The sequence below is a fragment of the Aethina tumida genome, chromosome 1, assembly GCF_024364675.1.
Source record: "Aethina tumida isolate Nest 87 chromosome 1, icAetTumi1.1, whole genome shotgun sequence".
NCBI lineage: Eukaryota > Metazoa > Arthropoda > Insecta > Coleoptera > Nitidulidae > Aethina > Aethina tumida.
Genome location: NC_065435.1, coordinates 77,880,916 through 77,901,315, shown reverse-complemented (window position 1 = coordinate 77,901,315; position 20,400 = coordinate 77,880,916). Strand labels below are relative to the sequence as shown.

Here is a 20,400-nt window from a genome sequence, read left to right as displayed (position 1 = left end):
AAAAACAAAACGGCGATTTTGGAACCGCGCCTTTCCTTAAACTGATGCGCGTGCTTATTTATTGAGACAAATTAAAACGACGTTTATTTCTTCGAGGAAATGTGACAAGTAATCGTCGTTTTAATTTGTCTTTCTCTTTGCAGTTGGCAATAACTCTCAAAAATTATCCGTCAACTAGCATAAGTTTGAAAACTTACATTATTAATTAAGTTAAGAATATCTTCCAATTAATATATATATATATATAATAATATATATATATATATATATATATATATATATATATATATATATATATATTAATAATATATGATTAATATATGTATACATACATACATTTTATTTATGAACTTTACAATATTAAAATTTGTATTTTTACAATCAACAAATCTTATTGAAGTTGCGACGAAATTGCAAAATTAATTTGAAAAAAAATATTAATTATTAAAAACTATTGAACCCCCGTTAAAAATATTTGGTACGTTTGTGGCTTTATAAAATTCGTCTAGTGTATTGTCAACAACTATATGATAAAATATTAAATTACGCATTCATGTTTAAAATGTGTACTATACCGATTTAAAATTTTCCAAATGTTGGCAGGTATTAAGATTTATTAATTAGTTTAATTAACAGAATATATTAATGTATGTCATCTTTGCAAATATGACTGTAAGGACCGTTTAATATTTTTCAATATAATGTTTTTCAATGTTTAGAATATAGTTTAAATTTTATCACATCCTTTTTTACCATCACGTCCTACTTTACCGGCATTCGCTGCGCATCAAAGTCGCCATTTTAATAAATCAGGCAACAATCAGTTGAAAACAGCCCCAAGCCGTGTTTACATCCCTTAGAACAAGAGTTTTGGACCTTAAACTCTTCTCGGGGAATCAAAATGGGTGAAGATAAAGGTATGTACGCAAAATTAGAAACGACCGGTGCATTTAATCGTCCCAAAATTTCTTTAGATAACAAAGAGCGGGATCGTAGCCGTGAAAGAGATAAGGACAAGGACCGTAGACGTCGTTCCCGTTCTAGGGAACACAGACGTCGTTCCCGCTCAAGAAGTCGCGACCGCAGACGTCGCAGCCGCTCCGGTAGTCCTAAACACAAATCTTCACACTCAAGACGCAGAAAACCATCCCTTTACTGGGATGTGCCGCCCCCAGGTTTTGAACACATCACCCCGCTGCAGTATAAGGCCATGCAGGCTGCCGGACAGATACCCGCGAACATCGTTGCCGACACGCCGCAGGCTGCAGTTCCAGTTGTTGGTTCTACCATTACAAGGCAAGCTAGGAGGTTGTATGTTGGTAACATCCCATTTGGAGTTACGGAGGAGGAGATGATGGAATACTTCAACCAGCAGATGCATCTGAGCGGGCTCGCCCAGGCGGCCGGCAATCCAGTGTTGGCGTGTCAGATTAATTTGGATAAAAATTTTGCTTTCTTAGAGTTTAGGTCCATTGATGAGACCACACAGGCCATGGCTTTTGATGGCATTAATTTCAAAGGTAACTTAAACCAGTTAGATGGTTTCAAAAATTTGTTATAATCTTTTGTAATGTATGGTAGTGTAGTCATTTTTAATAGACTTCTTCAAATTTTTTAATAAATTGTGCTTATATTAGTTTTCTTTTCATAAAATTGTATGGAACTTTGACCATTTTAGAAAAAAATGTTATTGTGTCTTATTCTTCAGTTTGAACTGTCAATTTTTTTAATGTAGTTTTACTCTCGAGTAATAAAATTTTTCGAACTGTTTGATTATATTTTATGAAAAACTGTTAATTCTTCTGTTTGTTAATGTGTGAATGTTTATTTTTCAGGACAAAGTTTAAAAATTCGCAGGCCACATGATTATCAACCAATGCCAGGCATGGCGGAGAGTACTATTAGCGTGCCCGCGGGCGTTATCAGCACAGTTGTGCCGGACTCGCCCCACAAAATCTTCATTGGCGGTCTGCCTAACTATTTGAATGAAGACCAGGTAATTTTCGTAAATTGGGTTTGCGAGATTTTCTGTACAGTTGCGATTATCAATTCCTTATACATTATTGAGAGTCAGTTACATAATTGCTGTCATTTTGTACTGAACTATATGTAATTTCAATAATATGCGACACTTTTATAGAAGTTTAGCAAGAAAAATATACTCGCAATATTATCTTTTTTTGAATCCTTCTATAAAGTGCTCTAATATAAATAATGTATTTTGGATTGATTACTGTTTTTATTTTTGTATTTGGCGTGTCCCTCTCACAATTTTCTTAGCTTTAGCCAAGTATACACGGAAACCAGTCAGTGAGTTTTTACAGTTTTACAGGCCTTTTCCGGAGGTTTTCCGCGCGTCAAACGTTTAGGTTTATTTTTTTTTTGTCAAAACACGATTCGTTTTTTCGTCGTAGCGTTATTCCAGGAACGAATTTTCACAGGCTTCTTTCAGACTGAACATTTTCAGGTGTATGTTTCAGAAAGCGCTGCACTCCGTTTCAGCTTGTTCTTTACAGGGCATGGACACAAATACCAACTGCCCCGTCGAAAATTCAGGAGATCATTCTGAATTTTTGACGAGACGAGTTTTTCGACAAAATTGACGTCGGTCCCGTACCAATGTCAATCTTGTTGGATGCGGTGTGTTTATTTTCAGCGAAATTTCAGGTCCTGCAAATCTTATTTTCAGGATTTTTCAGATAATTAACCGACATGGTTTACGAAATATAGAATATTAAAAATGAACATAATATAATTGAAACAATATTTGCAATTTTCTGATTTATTTTTTGCCTTTGTAGCTAGGGTTATCAGCTTTATCCCTATTGATATACTGCTTAACGTAAAATTGAGACCCGGAAGTAATTAAAGGCAAGTCACTGATACGAAAGTAAATTTTCTTTTTTTCTGACCATTAATTATTGTAAGAGACAATTCTGACTGGCTGCATTTAATAATTTATTTATTGTTTTAATTCGGTTTTAAAGTTCTTGACAATTTTATTAAAATGTTAGATCCGTTCAATAATTGCTTTAGTCACGCGGTAATTTGCAAGTACAGGGAATCGCAAAAAGTAATATAATGGCCAACATAAGTAAGTTTTTACTGAAATATGGCGACATAAACTCAAATTCAAAATTAATTTAACAACATGATTTATTAAAATGTTTGAATTTGGGTTTATATTCAGACTTTGGACTCTGCAAACACATTTTAAAATACATTTACATTTAGGTCAAGGAACTGCTGATGTCCTTTGGTCAATTAAGGGCATTCAATTTGGTGAAAGACACTGCATTTGGCCTCAGCAAAGGATACGCCTTTGCGGAGTACATAGACATTACCATGACTGACCAGGTAAAACACAAATTCCTCACTGACTATCACATGCTAAAAATATATTTTAGGCTATTGCAGGTTTGAATGGAATGCAACTGGGAGACAAGAGACTCATAGTACAAAGGGCCAGTGTTGGAGCCAAGAACACCACTGTTTTGCCAGCAGTGCAAATCCAAGTACCTGGGCTGAGTCTAGTTGGTGCCTCTGGACCACCAACAGAAGTGTTGTGTCTTCTTAATATGGTAAAATTTACCAAATTTAATTCAATATTAATATTGATTGATAAATTAATTCGTTCTAAGGTGACACCAGACGAGCTTAAGGACGAGGAAGAGTACGAAGATATTCTAGAGGATATCAAGGAAGAATGTAACAAATATGGTGTTGTAAGGAGTATAGAAATTCCAAGGCCTATCGAAGGTGTTGAAGTACCTGGTTGTGGAAAAGTAAATTTAATGATTCTTATTTAATACTCGATATTTTATTATTGTTTTTACAGGTGTTTGTTGAGTTTAATTCAGTGTTGGACTGTCAGAAGGCTCAACAGACTTTAACAGGCAGGAAATTCAGTAATAGAGTCGTGGTGACTTCATACTTCGATCCAGACAAGTACCACAGAAGAGAATTTTAGTTTAGGCTGTAAATGTTAAGATTTATTTTAATTATTGTGCTTTCCCCATCATCTAATTGTAGACCTATTATATATGGTAATATACATAAATTCACTGAAATGGAAACAAGTTTATTTCTTTGATTGCAACAATTTAATCTGTTGAATAATTTCGTCAACATTTGGATCGACGCAGTCGTCAAATATGCTGATGTGTCTAATTGTGTCCGTGTTATCAATTATGTACAAGCCTTTAAAAGCGCGTCCGTCTCTCTCGTTTAACATCTCGAATGCTCTAGTCACTTCGTGAGACTTGTCGGCTATCAAAGGTATTTTTAAATTTTCAACTCCGGTAACTCCCGGCGTTCTGCCCCAAGCCAAATGCGTGAAAGTTGAATCAGTCGATATGCCGAATATTTGGACATTTAATTTATTAAATTCTTCGATTTTCTCAGAAAAATTCTTCAGTTCCTTTGCGGCTTGTGTTGTAAAGTCCACAGGATAGAAAATCATCACCACAAACTTGTTACTATAGTCCGTTGATTTGACGTCAAACACGTTCTGACCTAGCACCACGTTGGCCTCGAAAAGGGGAGCCGCTGATTCAATTTCTAACACCATTGTTAAACACTCTAGAAACAAACGTATCTTTAAATACTTGAAATATATAAGCGAAGTGGAATAATACAAAAAATGACTATCTAAAGTTTATTATATTTAAAACTATATTATTGAGAGGAGGAGGATTCAGTGTGTTCTTTCATATATTCTTTGAAAGCCTGGCGGTCTTGTTTAATGGATGGCTTTCCTGGTCTCCAATTAGCGGGACAAACCTCCCCATTCTCATCATAATATTGTATGGCTTGTATCAGTCTTATAACTTCATCAACGTTCCTTCCAATTGGAATATCATTAATTATAATCTGCCTCAACCTTTGCGCATCATCAATAATAAAAAGACCTCTATAAGCAACACCAGATTTACTATCTAACACGCCATAAGCCGACGACATTTTCTTATTCTTGTCTGAAGCCAGAAGTATATTTAGTTTACCCACACCACCTTCTTTGCGTTCGGTTTTCAACCAGGCCAGATGCGATTCGATTGAATCGGTCGAAATGGCCAAAACTTGTGCATTCAATTTGTCAAATTCGTGTTTTTTTTCGTTGAACGAAATCAATTCGGTGGGACAGACGAACGTGAAATCGCTCGGATAGAAGAGCAGCACTAGAAATTTGCCGATGAAATCGTTCTGGGATATTTCAACGATTTGCAGGCCTTGGCAGGCAGGGATTTGGAAAGAGGGAGCCTTTTGATTCATTTCGGGAAAATGCAGAGGTGTGACTAGTTGACGAACCTAAAATGAATTTGTTCTTTCACTTGATTTTATTTTTCGAATTTCTAATTATGGAAATTCTTCCTTTGTAACATAAACAGGAACGAATGTTTGTCTTAATTTGGTCAAATAATAAAACAAACATGTAAATATAAAGTGTATATTTATTGACGAGTTAATCAATTTGGGATACGGTTTATCACAAAGGCAAGGAAATAGTACAAACATAACACTACAATGTAATAATAAAAAATAACTTAATCAGAAGACTTGCTTGTGCATTATTGAAGGGACCTATTGCTGAATTTGTTTAATCTAGGATAAATCAGACCAGGGCACCTAATAACAGTTACCGCTTTAATTGGCGGCATTAAAATAATCCTTGCTTCCAGTTGGGTCTGGTTTCATGGTCTTCTGTCCTGGTTTCCAGCCAGCTGGACAAACTTCACCATGTTCATCAGTGAATTGGAATGCCTGGACCAATCTAAGAGTCTCGTCCACGGAACGTCCAACCGGCAAATCGTTAATGGTGACTTGGCGAAGCAGACCCTTTCCGTCGATGATGAACAGCCCTCTGAACGGAATGCCGCTCTCTTCGTCTAAAACTCCGTAATCCTTAGCGATCTTCTGCGACTTGTCAGCCAATAGGGGAATGCTCATTTCACCCAAACCGCCCTGTTTCCTTGGAGTGTTCACCCAGGCCAAGTGACTGAACTGAGAGTCGGTACTCGCTGCGATCACGGCAGTTTTGATTTTCTTGAATTCCTCGGCGCGGTCAGAGAACGCGATGATTTCGGTGGGACACACGAAGGTGAAGTCCAACGGGTAGAAAAAGAGGACGACGTATTGGCCTTTGTAGTCCGAAAGGGAGATCTCCTTGAACTGGCCGTTCACAACGGCGGTACCCTTGAATTCGGGGGCTGGTTTGTTGAGAGCTGGGACTGGCATTTTTGCTGAAATAATCTGGAAAAATACACTGAACACTTAATTGAAAATAATAAATTTTAATTAAATTCAATACGGTTTTTGATCAAGTTTGATTAGTCAGTAAAATTATATTTATGTACTGATATTATTAAATTGTAAAGACTATTATAAAATAAATTAATACTGATAATGTTTCGATTTGTCGGCGAAGATTATAAATAAATTAGCATTTAATCTAAGTAATGATATCATCACGTACGGAGATCAAAAATTTATTTGTGGATTACTAGATTAAGATCTTGAACTTGATGATTTCGATTTTCAATACAAAGTTCAAATTGAATATATATTATTTATCTGATAATACAGACCTTTTTAACACTGTAATTTACTAAATTTAATTACATTTAATAAATTCCAAATGGATATTTTTTTAAACGTCTATAAATGTTCATACTCAAGTAAATATTTTGCGAATAACGGTTGAACATTATAATTAATTTCATAATGTAATAACATACATAATAACTAGTAATGAAGATGTCGTAATCAAGCTTCGTACATTTCAAAGAGACGCAATTGCGTTGATTAATAAACATCTTTAGCAGAAAAATCGCGGCAAAATAAGATTATTGCTCGACATTAATTAACATCCGACGTTAATTTTTTGCCGTACCCACAGTTTATCAATTAAAGGTGAGGGAAAGCCGTTATAGAAAGTATCGTGACCAAATTAAAGATCAAAACTAAGTAATACCACCGGCGGATCAAGGTCACTTTTTATCAACGCGAGAAAAAGCGTTTTTTGTTTGAAACAAAATTTTTATAATGTTTCTACGTATTTACAAAACGTGTCGACAGGAATGTGCAGAATAGTTATATACAACACAGATAAAAGAGCAAGCCGCTACAACAAAAGAATCGAAACACTATTTGTTTAAATTACACAATTTATAACAAAATACTTGATCTAAAACTCACTTAATAAGATTGTGAACTAATTAAGTTTAAATGGAATGGAATATATCGAATAATCTAATTATACTTACACTTTTAACGGTAAATCTAGACTTGCGACGTTCACAGGTTATGCGGTAGTGCGGGTCGACCGGTTCTAGAAGCCTTCAGAATCAGATTTGTACAAAGGCTCCAATTGCGCATGTCTTAGACCATAAAGGATAACATGCACCTCGAATAATTATTACGTTTTTATAATTTTTGACGAAATTCTCCAATATTCATGCACTGTATCACTCAAATTAAACATTGCTGTCAAATTAAACGATGAAACACCCCGAATTGCGTACAAAATATTCTTTTTTCTGTATTAAAATAATTTTGTTCGGATGGGTTTAGTGTGTGGTTGGCCATTAATTGCCCAAGGTTATTCCATAATAGTTTATCCTAAGAAGTTTTACTCATTCGGCGGGACAAAACATGCAAAATCATCGTTGAAAAATGTTTCACAATTGTATGGGAAACTGAATCAGCTCCGTTTTAAAGAACATGTTAAAGGTTCTGTTTGGAATTTAACCGAATACGTACCTGTTGCTTATGTTATTATTAATGAACCTCCACTTTTATCGTGTATTTTTCGGTGAGAAAATCGCGATATAAAATGAAAAATGACTTTTTGCGCTGTAAATTTGACAAATCATCAGATAAATTTATGTAGATATAATACTCACGTCTATGAAGTTGCTTTCGCGCGAAAAGACGCTGTCGACAGCTTCAAAAATTACGCGATCCACTTTGAATTATATTTATTTATAATATACGAAATCAGAAATGTACGAAGATTTTTGGAAATCAGAATTGGCAGCTTTTTGTAAAGTATGTCAAAATATGAGTATAATTCGATGGTAATTTTCATTTGTTTTGTTTTAAAACAAAATATAATGTTCTGACATAAGTATTAAATTAAAATAATACGAATTTTAGTAAAATTGTTTCAGAATTATATTTGAATATTTAAAAAACCAATTATATAAAACAATTTACATAGTTTATCTTTACTTTTAATCATTAGTAATTGTCACGACATTGAAAAGTAATAATTCATAACTAATAAACGTAATATCACAAAAACGACGACAAAAATAATAAACCTTCAATTATGCCGATAAAAATCTATATTTTTTAATGAAACATCCTTGACCAAGACATTTAGAAACCAATAAAAAATCACTTGAATATTTCATTATTATTCAGAAAATTATCTATTGTAATCCAAATAAAATTAAAATAGCAAAATACATGAGGAATAATTTTTTGGTCATTCACATGAAGAAATCAATGCGTACCAACGAGCTAATAATAAACACAAATAATATGATAATATTTTGTAATAATTGATAATATTTATAAATACAATTTATATTTATGCGTATAACGTAATAATTATATAATACATGTTTTATCAATTTTATTTACAATTATAGGCAACCAACATTACGAGTACGAAAAACCCTAACCTCACTTCATTGTTTACGTGTTTCAGACATTCCATTAAAGTATTCGTGTTTTATTTTACATAAACATGACATACTACATAGTTATAAGAGAATCAAGAAAAAATGATACACCAGCAATATCAGAGGTTGTACGCGGTGCTTATACCTCAAATGTTTTGAGTGCTTGGGGCAACGCTCTTTTTAATGAGGTAAACTTCATCAGTCCAGTTTTGTAATTTTTATAACGCTGGTTTATTTCAGTACACATATCAATTGATAATTATGCTATCGGCGACATTGTTCATACTTTTAGGCATCCCTTTGGTGTACTGTATTGTATCTGTCCCCATGGTTTTACTTGCTGTTTATTTAGCAATTTACGCATCCTTCTTAATGAAGTCGGCTCAACTTTTATACGAAAAACGTGCTGAAAAATGTTGGGTTGCTGAAGTTTATGAACCATTTTTTTTCAATAAATCCCCTTCAACTTGTTGGTATAAAGTGATAACAGAAAATGAAATGGAAAAGGAGGGACTAAAACCAGATAAACATCAAAGAAAGGTAATAATACCATTTATTATTAAATGACTAGATTAATAAATTACATTGGTTCTATTTAGTATCAGTATCATGCTGTCATCGAAGTTATTATAGTGCATGTCCACAATTTTAAAAGACTTCGTCAAACTATCCAGAGTACTTTGATTAATATTCTTCAAATAATTGCCACTGAAATCGGCGCATTCACCGTCTCTTATATCCGAAAAAATATTATCCGGAATTGTATCAATTAAATTGTTATTAAGATTAATAGTTTTCACATAATAAACACCTTTAAACAAACCAGGACTTAATGAATTTATTTGATTATGTCCCAAGTCGATGTACGAATCAATTCCAACAGGGTTGTTCAAAAATCCCATATGAAAGATCAATTGTGGCAATGTTTTAATCTTATTATAACTGAGATTTAATTTTCTTAAATTGGTCGTATTTTCAAACATGTTTGCCGGAAGTTTTTCGATATTGTTCATCATCATATCCAAGTCTTGAAGGTATTGTAAATTTTGGAAAGTTTCGGGTTCCACATACCGTATTCTATTTCCTCTCATATGTATTTGAACTACGGGCAAAAAGTTGAAAATACCTTCAGTTAACAGTTCGATTTTGTTGAAGTTCAAGTTTATCACCTTCAGCTTTGGCAGATTAATAAAGGTTCCCTTTTCGATGCGTTCTATTCTATCGTTTTGCAGTTTGATGGTTTTGAGTTGCAATAGATTAGCGAACGTACCAAGGAGCAGTGTGGGTATTCGTTCTTCTTCTGCGATTATATCTGTCGCGTCCAAATGGTGCAACACGGAATCGCACATCACGTCAGATAACGTTTTGTTGCCTTTGATTACCGTCAGATTTTTATTATCGAAGAATGGTTTTTGACACTTAATTAAAACGCCGTATAATAACAACAAAAATATTAGAACGCTTGTGGGTGACATTGTTGTTCGTGTGCTTCGAACAGACTGAACTCTTGACTCCGGAGATTAATCGGATGTTTTTGTACAGATATAAACAAATCGAGGTCGCGTATTGATTGTAGTACAATCTGTAACTGTAAATCAGGGCGTGTAACAATGGGTTTTGTTGGCAGATCGTTGGTACTGTCGCGGTCATGAAGCACAACCAAAAGGAGGATTGGGCTTGGCTATTCAGACTGGCTGTTGACAAAAAGTAACAGGGTCTTGCATTGACTTAAATATTTTTTTAAATTGCTTGGTTTAGTTATAGGAGAAAAGGAGTTGCAACCAATTTAGTGGCTGCTGTGAAGGAATGGTGTAGGGACCAGAAGTACGACAACTTGGAAGCTGCGATTGGTGAATGTAATACGGGATCAAGACAAATGTTTAATGAAACAGGGTTAATTGAAATTTTATTATAGTTTATTTTTCACTAAAAGTGTGTTTTCCAGCTTTCAAATGGTGCAGATATACCACAAGAAATTGTTTGCCGTTTTTAATCTGCAGATGTTCCAGTTGAGATGCGAAGTGAGGAGCACTTTTCATTAAAAAGAACGCGTTTGCTATTGGTATAATTGTTATATAATATAAGTGTATTTCATTCGTATGCATTTTTGATGGCGGTGACATTTGGCCGACTCAAAATACAGACACTTGTTTTTATTTAAGTTTATTTTTTTTTCTAATTACTATGAATTACGTATAGATATTTTTACGTTTCATTACATTTATAATTTGCAAACAGTCGTTATGTTAATTCTTAGCATATTGCATAATTTTTATACCATAAATACATGATGTGTCAACACATGCATTATTTATCCTTTATAAAAATTTGACCGACTGACGCGTTTTATATGTAAATAAATACTCATAGTACAATTAAATATTATTAGTTTTAGTTGTAGACCCTACCTGATGTTAACATTCCTTTAATCAATTCTGTAATCTATAATTCTGTATTAGTTGTTAGGTCAAAATATGTTCATCTTTACTTTAAAAAATCCAGTTGGACGTAAAATGGGTCGTTATCCCTCTTGTAATGAACAAGAGCGTAAGGTTAATTGAAATATACCTCTATGTTTGTTATTTGCTCTTTTTCAATATCAATCAATATATAAGTCATTTAAGGTGCCAACTGAGGAGCAATACAATTATCATCTTCATAACTGTTATAAACGTGTAAATCATATACTATTGTGAGGTGAGTTCTGAGTGGAACATAAATCTTAATTTTAATGTAGTATTGAAAATAACACGACTAGTATTCTTTAAGTTTTTTATGTTCCAATAATTAATAATTTAAATTTAAAAGAAAACTTACATATTATATTTTAATATAACAGGTATTTTTAGACAGTAAGATGTAGATGTAGTAATATTATATGTAAAATTATAACATATTATATTTTAATATAGGTATATTTTAGACACTAAATAAATATATAACTATTTTCGCCGTACAAGTTAGTAAATAAAGAATAGTCGCGTTGTAAATAAATACTCTAACGTTGTCATAAATTATTACCTGAGACTGTTTTCCTTAAGAAATACTTTCATCATTGGTTTAACTGTTATAAATGGGTAACTTCATTCTATTGTGATAAAGGAGAATTTAGAATGGTACCCATTTTTAGTGTAACTGTAAGTGAAAATGATACTATTATTATTAAGTTAAAAATTATTTTTTAATAAATATTTCTTATATATACATATATTAGTTTTTTACCTTTCATACATTTGTAAATTCAAACAAATAACAGCCTTATATGTTAATATTTAGTATATTACATTGATCTTAGATAATAAATATATGATGTACCAATACTTAAACAATTTCCGCTGTACAAGTTAGTAAAGGAGGAATCTTACATTCGCATTGTATCTGTTTTACTAACATTATATCGCTGACATCTTTTATAAAACTTTGACCGATTTTTAATTTTTTGTTACCGAACTGACATGTTTTATCTGTAAAGAAATATTTTTATTTTATAAAATTCTGTTACAATTAATATTAGTTTTATTTCTAAACCTTACCTGATGTTGGCTTTCCCTTAACCACTTCCTTATTATTAGCTGTAAAGTCAAAAATGTATATATCATTACATAAAAATCTATCTCAATTCTTACAGCAAATCCAGTTATTGGGACAGCAAAATGGGTCGTCATCTCTGTATGCCCTTTTGTAATAAATAGGAGCGCAAGCTTGTTGAATTTTGTCTTGGTGTTTGATCTGTACGTTGCAAGTCCTTCTCTTGCACAAGGGAGGTTCGATCTTTCCATTCCAGTTGTCCTGACAAACACACCGCCAGCAAGAATCCCTTGGCAGGATGTTCGCGCCCTCCTTGTACTGTCTACCGTCGTACACGCACGAAGTGCTGTTATCGTAGGGAGCTATAAAGAATATATATATATATATATATATATATATATATATATATATATATATATATATATGTGTATATTTGATATATTTGAAGATCATAATGGGGACTTACGACAGGATTCGCGAATGCTGCAGCACGAGTCCAGGGAGTATTTTCTGTAACAGCCAGAGTTTGTGGGCTTCCGGGTCCACTCGGAACATTCGACAGAAGCGCACGAAAATCTCATGCTAAAAATATTCACATTATTACTAGGTAACGTAATAAAAAAATGTATCTTACGTGTTGTTAGCTCGTTCACAATAGCATCCCAAATCACATCCTATCGCGGTTAAATGCGAATCAACCTGTTCGTCAATCCTGTACATTTTTTGTTTGAAATAACAGTGTTTGGTGGACCTCCTTATACCTTTGCATTCGTATGAGACCGGGCAAGACTTGGGGCTGTCATAAATGGGTTTGCAGCCCATGTCTTCGTATATCAACGTGCCCAACTGGTCACAGTTTTTTGCGACTAAACAAACTGATTAGTAAATTACTGGTTTGAATTGAAGTCTTTACCTGCGACGCCGACGAGTAAAATCACTGCAATTATCGCCGGTGTGTTCATTACGACTAACACTAAAGCACAGGTGCAGGTGACTTAACTGTATGCGATCATATTCATTTTGTTGCATCCGAGTGGATCTAGGCTTACTGTAAATACAATTTTTGCAGATGTCTCATTTCAAAATAATGTCTGTGGATCTGTGGGTCATTTATAAATGGCTTGAACTTATTGTGTTATGAAATTGTTTTCGATACGCAGATGATAAAATCGTTCATATGTGTAGGTCATTAACTTTGATATCTGAATTGTAATAATGACTAAACTAAACAAATACGGTTTTTTTGGCGTGCTAAGAATATAAATCGGTTTTTGCTTAAGTGTTAATACATTATGTAATAAAGAAGGCACATATGTATGATTATTTACTAATGGAATAATCATTGTTATTTTTAGAAGATACATACATATTCGTTCAGGTGTGCATTTGATCACGTTATTTAATAGATTTTCCTCAAGGTTCGCAATAAAAACTGTTTATTGCATTTTCTTAAAGAATTTTATTAGAAAATACAGTTATAATTTACGGCTTTTATGTATGAAAATAAGAACAAAATAATGTTGAATGTTTGAAATTTACAACTTTCTAATCAATTAATACTGATTTATTTTCAAGTAATTATATTATGGGGCAATGCGTTAGAAATGCTTCAAAATTTAATTAAGCAATTATCAAATTATGTGAACATAATCAGTGTTCAGACCGTTGTGTAAAAACAAAATGTTGTCAGTGAATTGTCACATCAGGCTTAATTCACTCGCCGCTTAAAGTAATTCAAATAAAACTTATTGAATATGGTAAATAATAGTATCAATTAGAAACTTTTCCAAAGGGAGACTTAAAGTACCAAACATTTTGCGAACCCTAACAACATAAGATCCGGACTGAATTAATTTTCGTAGATATGAACACATATCTTTATATTTACTGATTTTTGAGTTTTCAAATTTACATATGTTGTTGATGTACAAATAATAAACTGTGAAAAAAATTAATATAACTTCACTTAAAAAATATAAAAATTAAGTACATTCTAGTGTCCACTTAATGTTCGGACGTGGACTTACCTGGAACATTTAGTAAGGTGTCACATCCCTTTTAGCTTTGATTACAGCTTGAATTCGAGCAGGCATAGTTTCCAATAAGGCCCTACAATACTCGGGGGTAACGGATTCCCATATTTCAGTTAATTTACCTTTCCTTTCATGAATCGTCCTTTGGGAATTATTTCTCAGGTAACTTTTTATTCGATGCCGCAAAGTCTCTATAATATTTAAATTGGAGCTGTTTGAGAGACATGCCAAAATTCGTATATTATCACACCATTTTTTTGTTGTCTTACCTTACCAAGAAATAGCTCTTCGACACTAGACAGTAGGTTATTGGTCAAAATTTGTTCATAATTACAATTGTCGATACCGTCTATGAAAGCTATCTTTCCAACACCGTTTCCCGATATACACCCCAAAATCATAACGCTTTTTATAAACTTTACAGTCATTTTAAGACAATCCTTATGAAATACTTGTGTTTTATCGCGAATTATTCGTTTCCCGCAATCTCCAACAGAGACGTGAAACTTATCATAACTTTGGACTTTGGTCCACGATAATTTCGAATTGGCCCAAATTAATCGAAAGTAAGTAAATTGTATATCTTATAAAAACTTAGCCCTGATTTATGTATTCACTGCATGCAACATTCACGCGAAATCCTAGTTCCTATTTCGGCACTAAAAATTGCAGTTATATCTCTTAATGTGGCCCTTCTGTGACTTACTCTAACAAATTTTTATTAAGGCTCTTCTCATTCGTGGCGTTATTTCTTTAGGTTTTCTATTGTTTTTCCCCCATAATTCGAACTTTTAAATTTAAATGTTGCCCTATTGAACTCATACTTTTCCCCTCATGATATTATTTTAACACAATTTCACGAATTTTCTTCGAAATGGGTACTCCACGAGCCATTTTTATCATAAAATATATAAAGGTAACAATTACACGATTACCGATATAATCATATATTAAATTGTTTTCACAACCGAGATTGAAATAAAATTAAAATTTCCAATCGTCTTGAACATAAACTTGCCAACGTAAGTTGCTGTGTTGATAAACTATGTTTTTTAAATGATACTTATTTTAAGAAAGTGTTTTCATGTTACAAGTAAATTTAAGAAGTGTATTTAATGAATTATAAAAAAATATATATGAATGTGTAATTTTTAATAGTAAACACACAACTTATTTTTAAACTACACTTTATACCATAATTTTGTAATCAATTACAAAAACGATAAATCATGTTATTAAGAATTTGTGGCAACGAGTGTATAATCGCAAATGAAAACACAAATAAATAAACATTTAAGTTGTGTAATTTTTGATTACCTAATAAGTAAATTTTGTGTCTAAAAGATGACAATTTTCTAAAAAATACATATCCATAATTATCATAAATATTTTAAATATCAATTTATAACATATATCTTGAAAACAAAACTTTATTCCAATTGTCTATAAAGGTTGGATCAACAATTTATAAGTCAGTGTGTATCAAAGGTCCGCTCCAAAGTTGTCGTGTTCTAAATATGTATTTCCTATGAGTAGCTTCAAATTTCCAAATGTACAACAAGGATCTCCTTGCACTTGACCTTTAATCACCTCGCTACCATTAGCTAAAAATACCATTTAGTGATCACCATTAATATAAAGCACTATCGGTGATTCTATAAATGGGCGTGCAAGAATTTTGCGTGGCTTTTTGGTCGTCTAATTGTACATCGCATCTTCTTTTTTGTCAAAAAAGTGCTTCGTTTACTCCCCGATGGGGTTAAATTACTGGCCTTTTCTGTAGGTAATTCCGTTAACATTACATGTAAAATTACTATAAGGAGCTGAAAGTAACATAAGACAACTTTGTGGGGTTCTGATTGGAGAGAGATTTACGACATATTTCTTTATAATAGCAATATTCTGTTAGACTGTCTTCTCGGTGCCACCAGGAAGTTAAGTACGTAATTGTAGACTTCGGGAATACAGTCTACTCTAGGACATCCAAAAGAGTAAGGTTTATAGAAAGATCCAATAGGCAATAATTTTTTCCATTGAAAAACGATTTGCAACCCATGTTTTAATATACCAAAACTCATAACAATAATTATAAAATTTTTAAAATTGAGGATGGGAAAATGTATTACCGAAAGCTCCTACAAAATTACAATGAATAGCATTTTGTACGAATATTTTGATTTTTACAAGGACTTATTATAAATACACTTGAACGCAATAAAAACATGTTTACTATCGCTTATTTTAACATTTACATTTCACAAAATTTAATCCATGCTGATAACTTTCAAAAATTCACTTAAGGTAAAAAAAGAAATTGACCGGAAGTTGTACCAACACATACATATACGTATTTTGATAAGGACTGAATATTTTTTTTATATACGCTTATATATATACGCTTATATATATATATATATATATATATATATATATATATATATATATATATATATATATATATATATATATATATAAATTGTGAGTTTTCTTTTGAGTTTCATTGTTATAGAATACGGTTTACGAGAAATAATTCACGTATTTGATAAACTATATAACATTAGTTCTTATAGTTTATTTAATTTTTTAACTCCGTTTGCGGTGTAAAAGAGGAAATTGTATTCTGAGTTGCATAAATTATTGCTAATCGAAAACAATCTCTAATAATATAACTTGCATATTTAATAAACAATAGTTAATTAATTTCGCATTAATTATCATTATTTATGATAATCCTTTATAAAACTTGATCATCACATTTTATTTATCTATTGAACAGCCAATTAATATCAATGCATTTATTAAGAGTTAATAAACAGTCTTACTATTGTTCAATACAAGCTAATAAAGGAGGTATCAAACATTCGCACTTGAACTTCATGGCCCATTTCCCATCCCCAATATTTGTATTTATCCATTGCCCAATCTTCAATTTTTTGTCTCCAAAATTGCAAATCTCTCCATTTTTGCCATTTCCTTCAACCACTTCAGTTCCTTTAGCTGTAAGCTATTATCTTTAAAATCCCATTGAGTATTTTAAAATTAACTTACGACAAATCCATTGATTGGGACAACATAATGTATTATCAGGAGTAAAGTATCGCTTCATATAAGCAGGAGCACAGGATTTTTGTACTTGTTCCTGATTTCTGAGTTGAACCCCACACCTTTTGCGTTGGCAAAACGGAGCTTCGTATTTTCCCCTCCATCCTTTTCTACAAATGCAGTTGACGCAAGCGTCGTTTGGATAGAAGTCTTGTTGGTCTCTATATGTTTTACCATCGATCACACATTTTATGGACTCATCAAATGGTGCTAAATAAATACATAATGTTTTCTTTTAAAGATTTTGAGAAATGGTTGACTTACGACATCTTTCTTTGTAATGACAACATTTATCCAAACTTCCTTCTAAATAACACCCAGGTTTTGTTGGTTTGTAATTGTAGAGCTCTGGTCGACAACTGATTTGAGGACAGCTAAACCTATCACTAAAATAAACTTATTTTGCATTTCCAAAACATTCTTCAATTTATTTCTCCTTACCCAGTACAATAACAACCCCATAAACATAAGGGGGCATCAGAACTATTGGCAGTGGTACCCTGTGTTACAATTTCACCCTTGTATACACAGTTCGTTTCGTTTCCTATTCCCACACAATTGTATTTAACGGGACAATTACTATCTTCAGCGTACGAAGGAGTACATGCCATGTCTTCATATACGAGTACACCTTTTTTATCGCAATTCTCCCCGAATACACCAACTCCAAGAAGTGTAACTGCCAAAAGCATCAACATGGTACACATTTAAAATGAGACTACGTGCAGAGTTGATTGCACGGTATTTTTATAGTGTTTTTACCGTTGCATGTAATTTACATCGTCCATGCAAATGGGGAATCACAATTTTTGTACGTATATTAAATATCTGGGACGTTTTCAAATGTGATAACATTGTTTTGGTGTGCACGTTATCTTTGGTGGTAGTGGTTGCATATTTTGAAATGACTATTTGTGATTTTTACGAGGTCATGAACCTAAATTGTTTTCCGTAACAAATTCTTTTTGAGATGTGAGCAGATTTTTAATTGATTTGCTTACATGATTGATGATATCTGTCTCCGTTATTTTTTTTTTTTGTAAATAATAATCATAAGTTGCGTTATGTTTATGAAGATGTTTGAACATTATAGTGATATTAATATTTGACGGACTAGTTATACTTGAAATATTTATTATTCCACATTAAATGATAATATAAAATGCAAAATAAACATAAATCTACACTTGTTGTTATAAACATGAGATAAAGGTGATCTTGACCAACCAATAATGCGTCTTCAAAGAGAGTCAAGGTTGCTTCTGACATAATACTTAAACACACCCAGTGTATTTTTATTTTGTTAAGGCCCTGTGCATTTATAATACCCAATTTTGGGCAAGAACTTCTTCCCACCTCAACCTGTTTGACTTTCTATATATAAATTCTAGTGCTGGTTTAAAAATTATTCACAACATTAGTAAACAATGTGGCGAATCGTCGTAATTACTATAACAGCGGCTGGTGTATTTTTCAGTGCAAACGGTGCTCAATCAGTGTCTCAACCATACCATATAATGTACTAAATTATCGTTTTTAAGGTTCAAAGAGGTGCATCAATCAACATCTTTACGAAGATTTAGGTTGCAAGCCCAGCGAAAAGACCAAAGATGACTGTCCGGAGGAGTACAAGTGTTTGGATTTTTCGCCTCGTCCTGAAGGTTGTAATTTCAAATCCAGGATGTATCCAGTAGGAGAAAGAATTGACGACGATTTAATCTACCCTGCCTGCAACGTTGGTTGTTTCTGTTCTAATCGTACGGCCGTAAAGTAAGTCGTTTTGCTAGTATTAAGCCTGTTGGTAATCGTGTAATTTCAGTCCAAAATTTACCTGCGCGATTTTGGATTGTCCCGAATGGTTGGGATCTCCTGTAAGTCCTGGTTGTTACAGGAGATACAAAAAGGGTCACTGTTGTTCTTCAGGTCAAATATGCGGTTAGTATTTGCCGAATTTTATTTCCGTTATGTTATTTAATAAATTTTAGAGTCGAAGAAAAGCGTGAAATGCGAAGTTGATGGAACAACATATAAAGAGGGCGAAAGGTTCTCACCGAAGAATACCTGTTTAGACTGCGTTTGTGATGAGGGCTTCAACGGAAAGTACGAGGAGAAGTTTTGTGTGAAGAAGATATGCGCCGTTGAAATCCACGATTCGGACAAACTTGACGGGAACTGCGCTCCCATTTATTATGAAGAAAACAAATGTTGTCCCGATGGATGGGTTTGTCCGAATGGTAAGGAGATGATTGAAAACGGGGAAGGCAAGACTGAGGTGGGCTGCAAGTTTGGTGATAAAATTTTGAAGATTGGCGACAAATTCAAGACCAAATATCAACGATGGAGTGGCAACGAGGGGGATGTTGACTGTCAGTGCGAAGTTCCACCGTTTGTAACTTGCTTAGGGAAGAACTAAATTTGTCTTTTTATTGTTAAAATGTACAAAATTATTTAATAAGCCAATGATTGATTGTATCATTATTATTGAAATTTTCTAATTATTGTCCAGTCATTTTGCATAAGGAAAGTTAGTTGTAGGTTTAATTAAAATTTATGCATGATAAACATTTGTATGTGTCATTGTGCATAAATCATATTATGGCATTTTTAATTACTACTATGATCAGCAATAGTTATATAATAAATCAGCATTTGTTATAAAAGTAACATAAAGGGGATCTTCAACTTTTTTCCGATAAAATAAACTGGAGTCATAAAAGAGAATATGTAAATATTTAATAAAACTTTCATGCAGGCAGTTAACTTATTATTATTTCCGCTGTTATCTACTTTGTTTAACAATAGCGTGTAATTCCCTTATCGTTATCCGAAAAGATTAGTTCCTCATGGAAAATCATCAAACTTTCTCATTATGTGGTAAATTATAGCCAAGTGGGTTAACATTACTTTCCATGTAGGGAATGCTACGTTGACCATCTGTCAATAAATAAATTTTATGTTTGGATAAAACGTTCGACCAATATTTTTATATTAGTCAAATTTAAACTTAAGTTGTAGTTAATTACGAACAGTTTCATGGAGGATCTAATTGT

The 20,400-nt window shown here is 32.9% G+C and overlaps 8 protein-coding genes across 11 annotated transcripts; 3 read left to right on the top strand and 5 right to left on the bottom strand.

Annotated features, from left to right (window-relative positions):
- Positions 1-762: 762 nt before the first annotated feature.
- Positions 763-4,079, top strand: LOC109609022 (splicing factor U2AF 50 kDa subunit). The gene is made up of 7 exons (XM_020025637.2): positions 763-917; positions 975-1,520; positions 1,836-1,996; positions 3,235-3,357; positions 3,408-3,581; positions 3,642-3,785; positions 3,839-4,079. The coding sequence occupies exons 1-7, from the start codon at positions 902-904 to the stop codon at positions 3,968-3,970; spliced, it is 1,296 nt and encodes a 431-aa protein (XP_019881196.1). The 5' UTR covers positions 763-901; the 3' UTR covers positions 3,971-4,079.
- On the bottom strand, positions 4,066-8,052 carry LOC109609046 (peroxiredoxin-2). Of its 3 annotated transcripts, none has more exons than XM_020025678.2 (2): positions 7,902-8,052; positions 4,066-4,581 (listed from the first exon to the last, which is right to left on the bottom strand). In XM_020025678.2, exon 2 carries the CDS (start codon positions 4,568-4,570, stop codon positions 4,082-4,084), a length of 489 nt encoding a protein of 162 aa, XP_019881237.1. In that variant the 5' UTR covers positions 4,571-4,581; positions 7,902-8,052; the 3' UTR covers positions 4,066-4,081. The 3 variants fall into 3 exon arrangements, with proteins under 3 accessions (XP_019881237.1, XP_019881219.1, XP_019881228.1); XM_020025660.2 differs by lacking the exon at positions 4,066-4,581 and adding an exon at positions 4,646-5,307; XM_020025669.2 differs by lacking the exons at positions 4,066-4,581; positions 7,902-8,052 and adding exons at positions 4,646-5,307; positions 7,759-7,856.
- Positions 5,433-7,378, bottom strand: LOC109609064 (peroxiredoxin 1). Of its 2 annotated transcripts, none has more exons than XM_020025696.2 (2): positions 7,263-7,378; positions 5,433-6,262 (listed from the first exon to the last, which is right to left on the bottom strand). In XM_020025696.2, the coding sequence occupies exon 2, from the start codon at positions 6,232-6,234 to the stop codon at positions 5,644-5,646; it is 591 nt and encodes a 196-aa protein (XP_019881255.1). In that variant the 5' UTR covers positions 6,235-6,262; positions 7,263-7,378; the 3' UTR covers positions 5,433-5,643. The 2 variants fall into 2 exon arrangements, with proteins under 2 accessions (XP_019881255.1, XP_019881247.1); XM_020025688.2 differs by having other exon boundaries at positions 5,433-6,249; positions 7,263-7,369.
- A 633-nt stretch (positions 8,053-8,685) lies between the features above and the next one.
- LOC109609035 (probable N-acetyltransferase CML1) lies at positions 8,686-11,067 on the top strand. Its single transcript, XM_020025649.2, has 5 exons — positions 8,686-8,875; positions 8,928-9,227; positions 10,315-10,394; positions 10,446-10,580; positions 10,633-11,067. The coding sequence occupies exons 1-5, from the start codon at positions 8,753-8,755 to the stop codon at positions 10,727-10,729; spliced, it is 735 nt and encodes a 244-aa protein (XP_019881208.1). The 5' UTR covers positions 8,686-8,752; the 3' UTR covers positions 10,730-11,067.
- Positions 9,239-10,299, bottom strand: LOC126266468 (leucine-rich repeat-containing protein 15-like). The gene has a single exon (XM_049970486.1). It carries the CDS (start codon positions 10,160-10,162, stop codon positions 9,260-9,262), a length of 903 nt encoding a protein of 300 aa, XP_049826443.1. The 5' UTR covers positions 10,163-10,299; the 3' UTR covers positions 9,239-9,259.
- Positions 11,068-11,966: 899 nt separating the features above from the next.
- LOC109608974 (kielin/chordin-like protein) lies at positions 11,967-13,338 on the bottom strand. Its single transcript, XM_020025544.2, has 6 exons — positions 13,129-13,338; positions 12,850-13,081; positions 12,682-12,797; positions 12,314-12,577; positions 12,221-12,259; positions 11,967-12,151 (listed from the first exon to the last, which is right to left on the bottom strand). The coding sequence occupies exons 1-6, from the start codon at positions 13,175-13,177 to the stop codon at positions 12,009-12,011; spliced, it is 843 nt and encodes a 280-aa protein (XP_019881103.2). The 5' UTR covers positions 13,178-13,338; the 3' UTR covers positions 11,967-12,008.
- Positions 13,339-17,028: 3,690 nt separating this feature from the next.
- Positions 17,029-18,114, bottom strand: LOC109608985 (uncharacterized). The gene is made up of 4 exons (XM_020025555.2): positions 17,792-18,114; positions 17,615-17,736; positions 17,297-17,560; positions 17,029-17,245 (listed from the first exon to the last, which is right to left on the bottom strand). Exons 1-4 carry the CDS (start codon positions 18,055-18,057, stop codon positions 17,070-17,072), a joined length of 828 nt encoding a protein of 275 aa, XP_019881114.2. The 5' UTR covers positions 18,058-18,114; the 3' UTR covers positions 17,029-17,069.
- A 498-nt stretch (positions 18,115-18,612) lies between these two features.
- Positions 18,613-19,822, top strand: LOC109606204 (uncharacterized). Its single transcript, XM_049970487.1, has 4 exons — positions 18,613-18,835; positions 18,892-19,120; positions 19,170-19,285; positions 19,336-19,822. The coding sequence occupies exons 1-4, from the start codon at positions 18,778-18,780 to the stop codon at positions 19,761-19,763; spliced, it is 831 nt and encodes a 276-aa protein (XP_049826444.1). The 5' UTR covers positions 18,613-18,777; the 3' UTR covers positions 19,764-19,822.
- Positions 19,823-20,400: the final 578 nt, after the last annotated feature.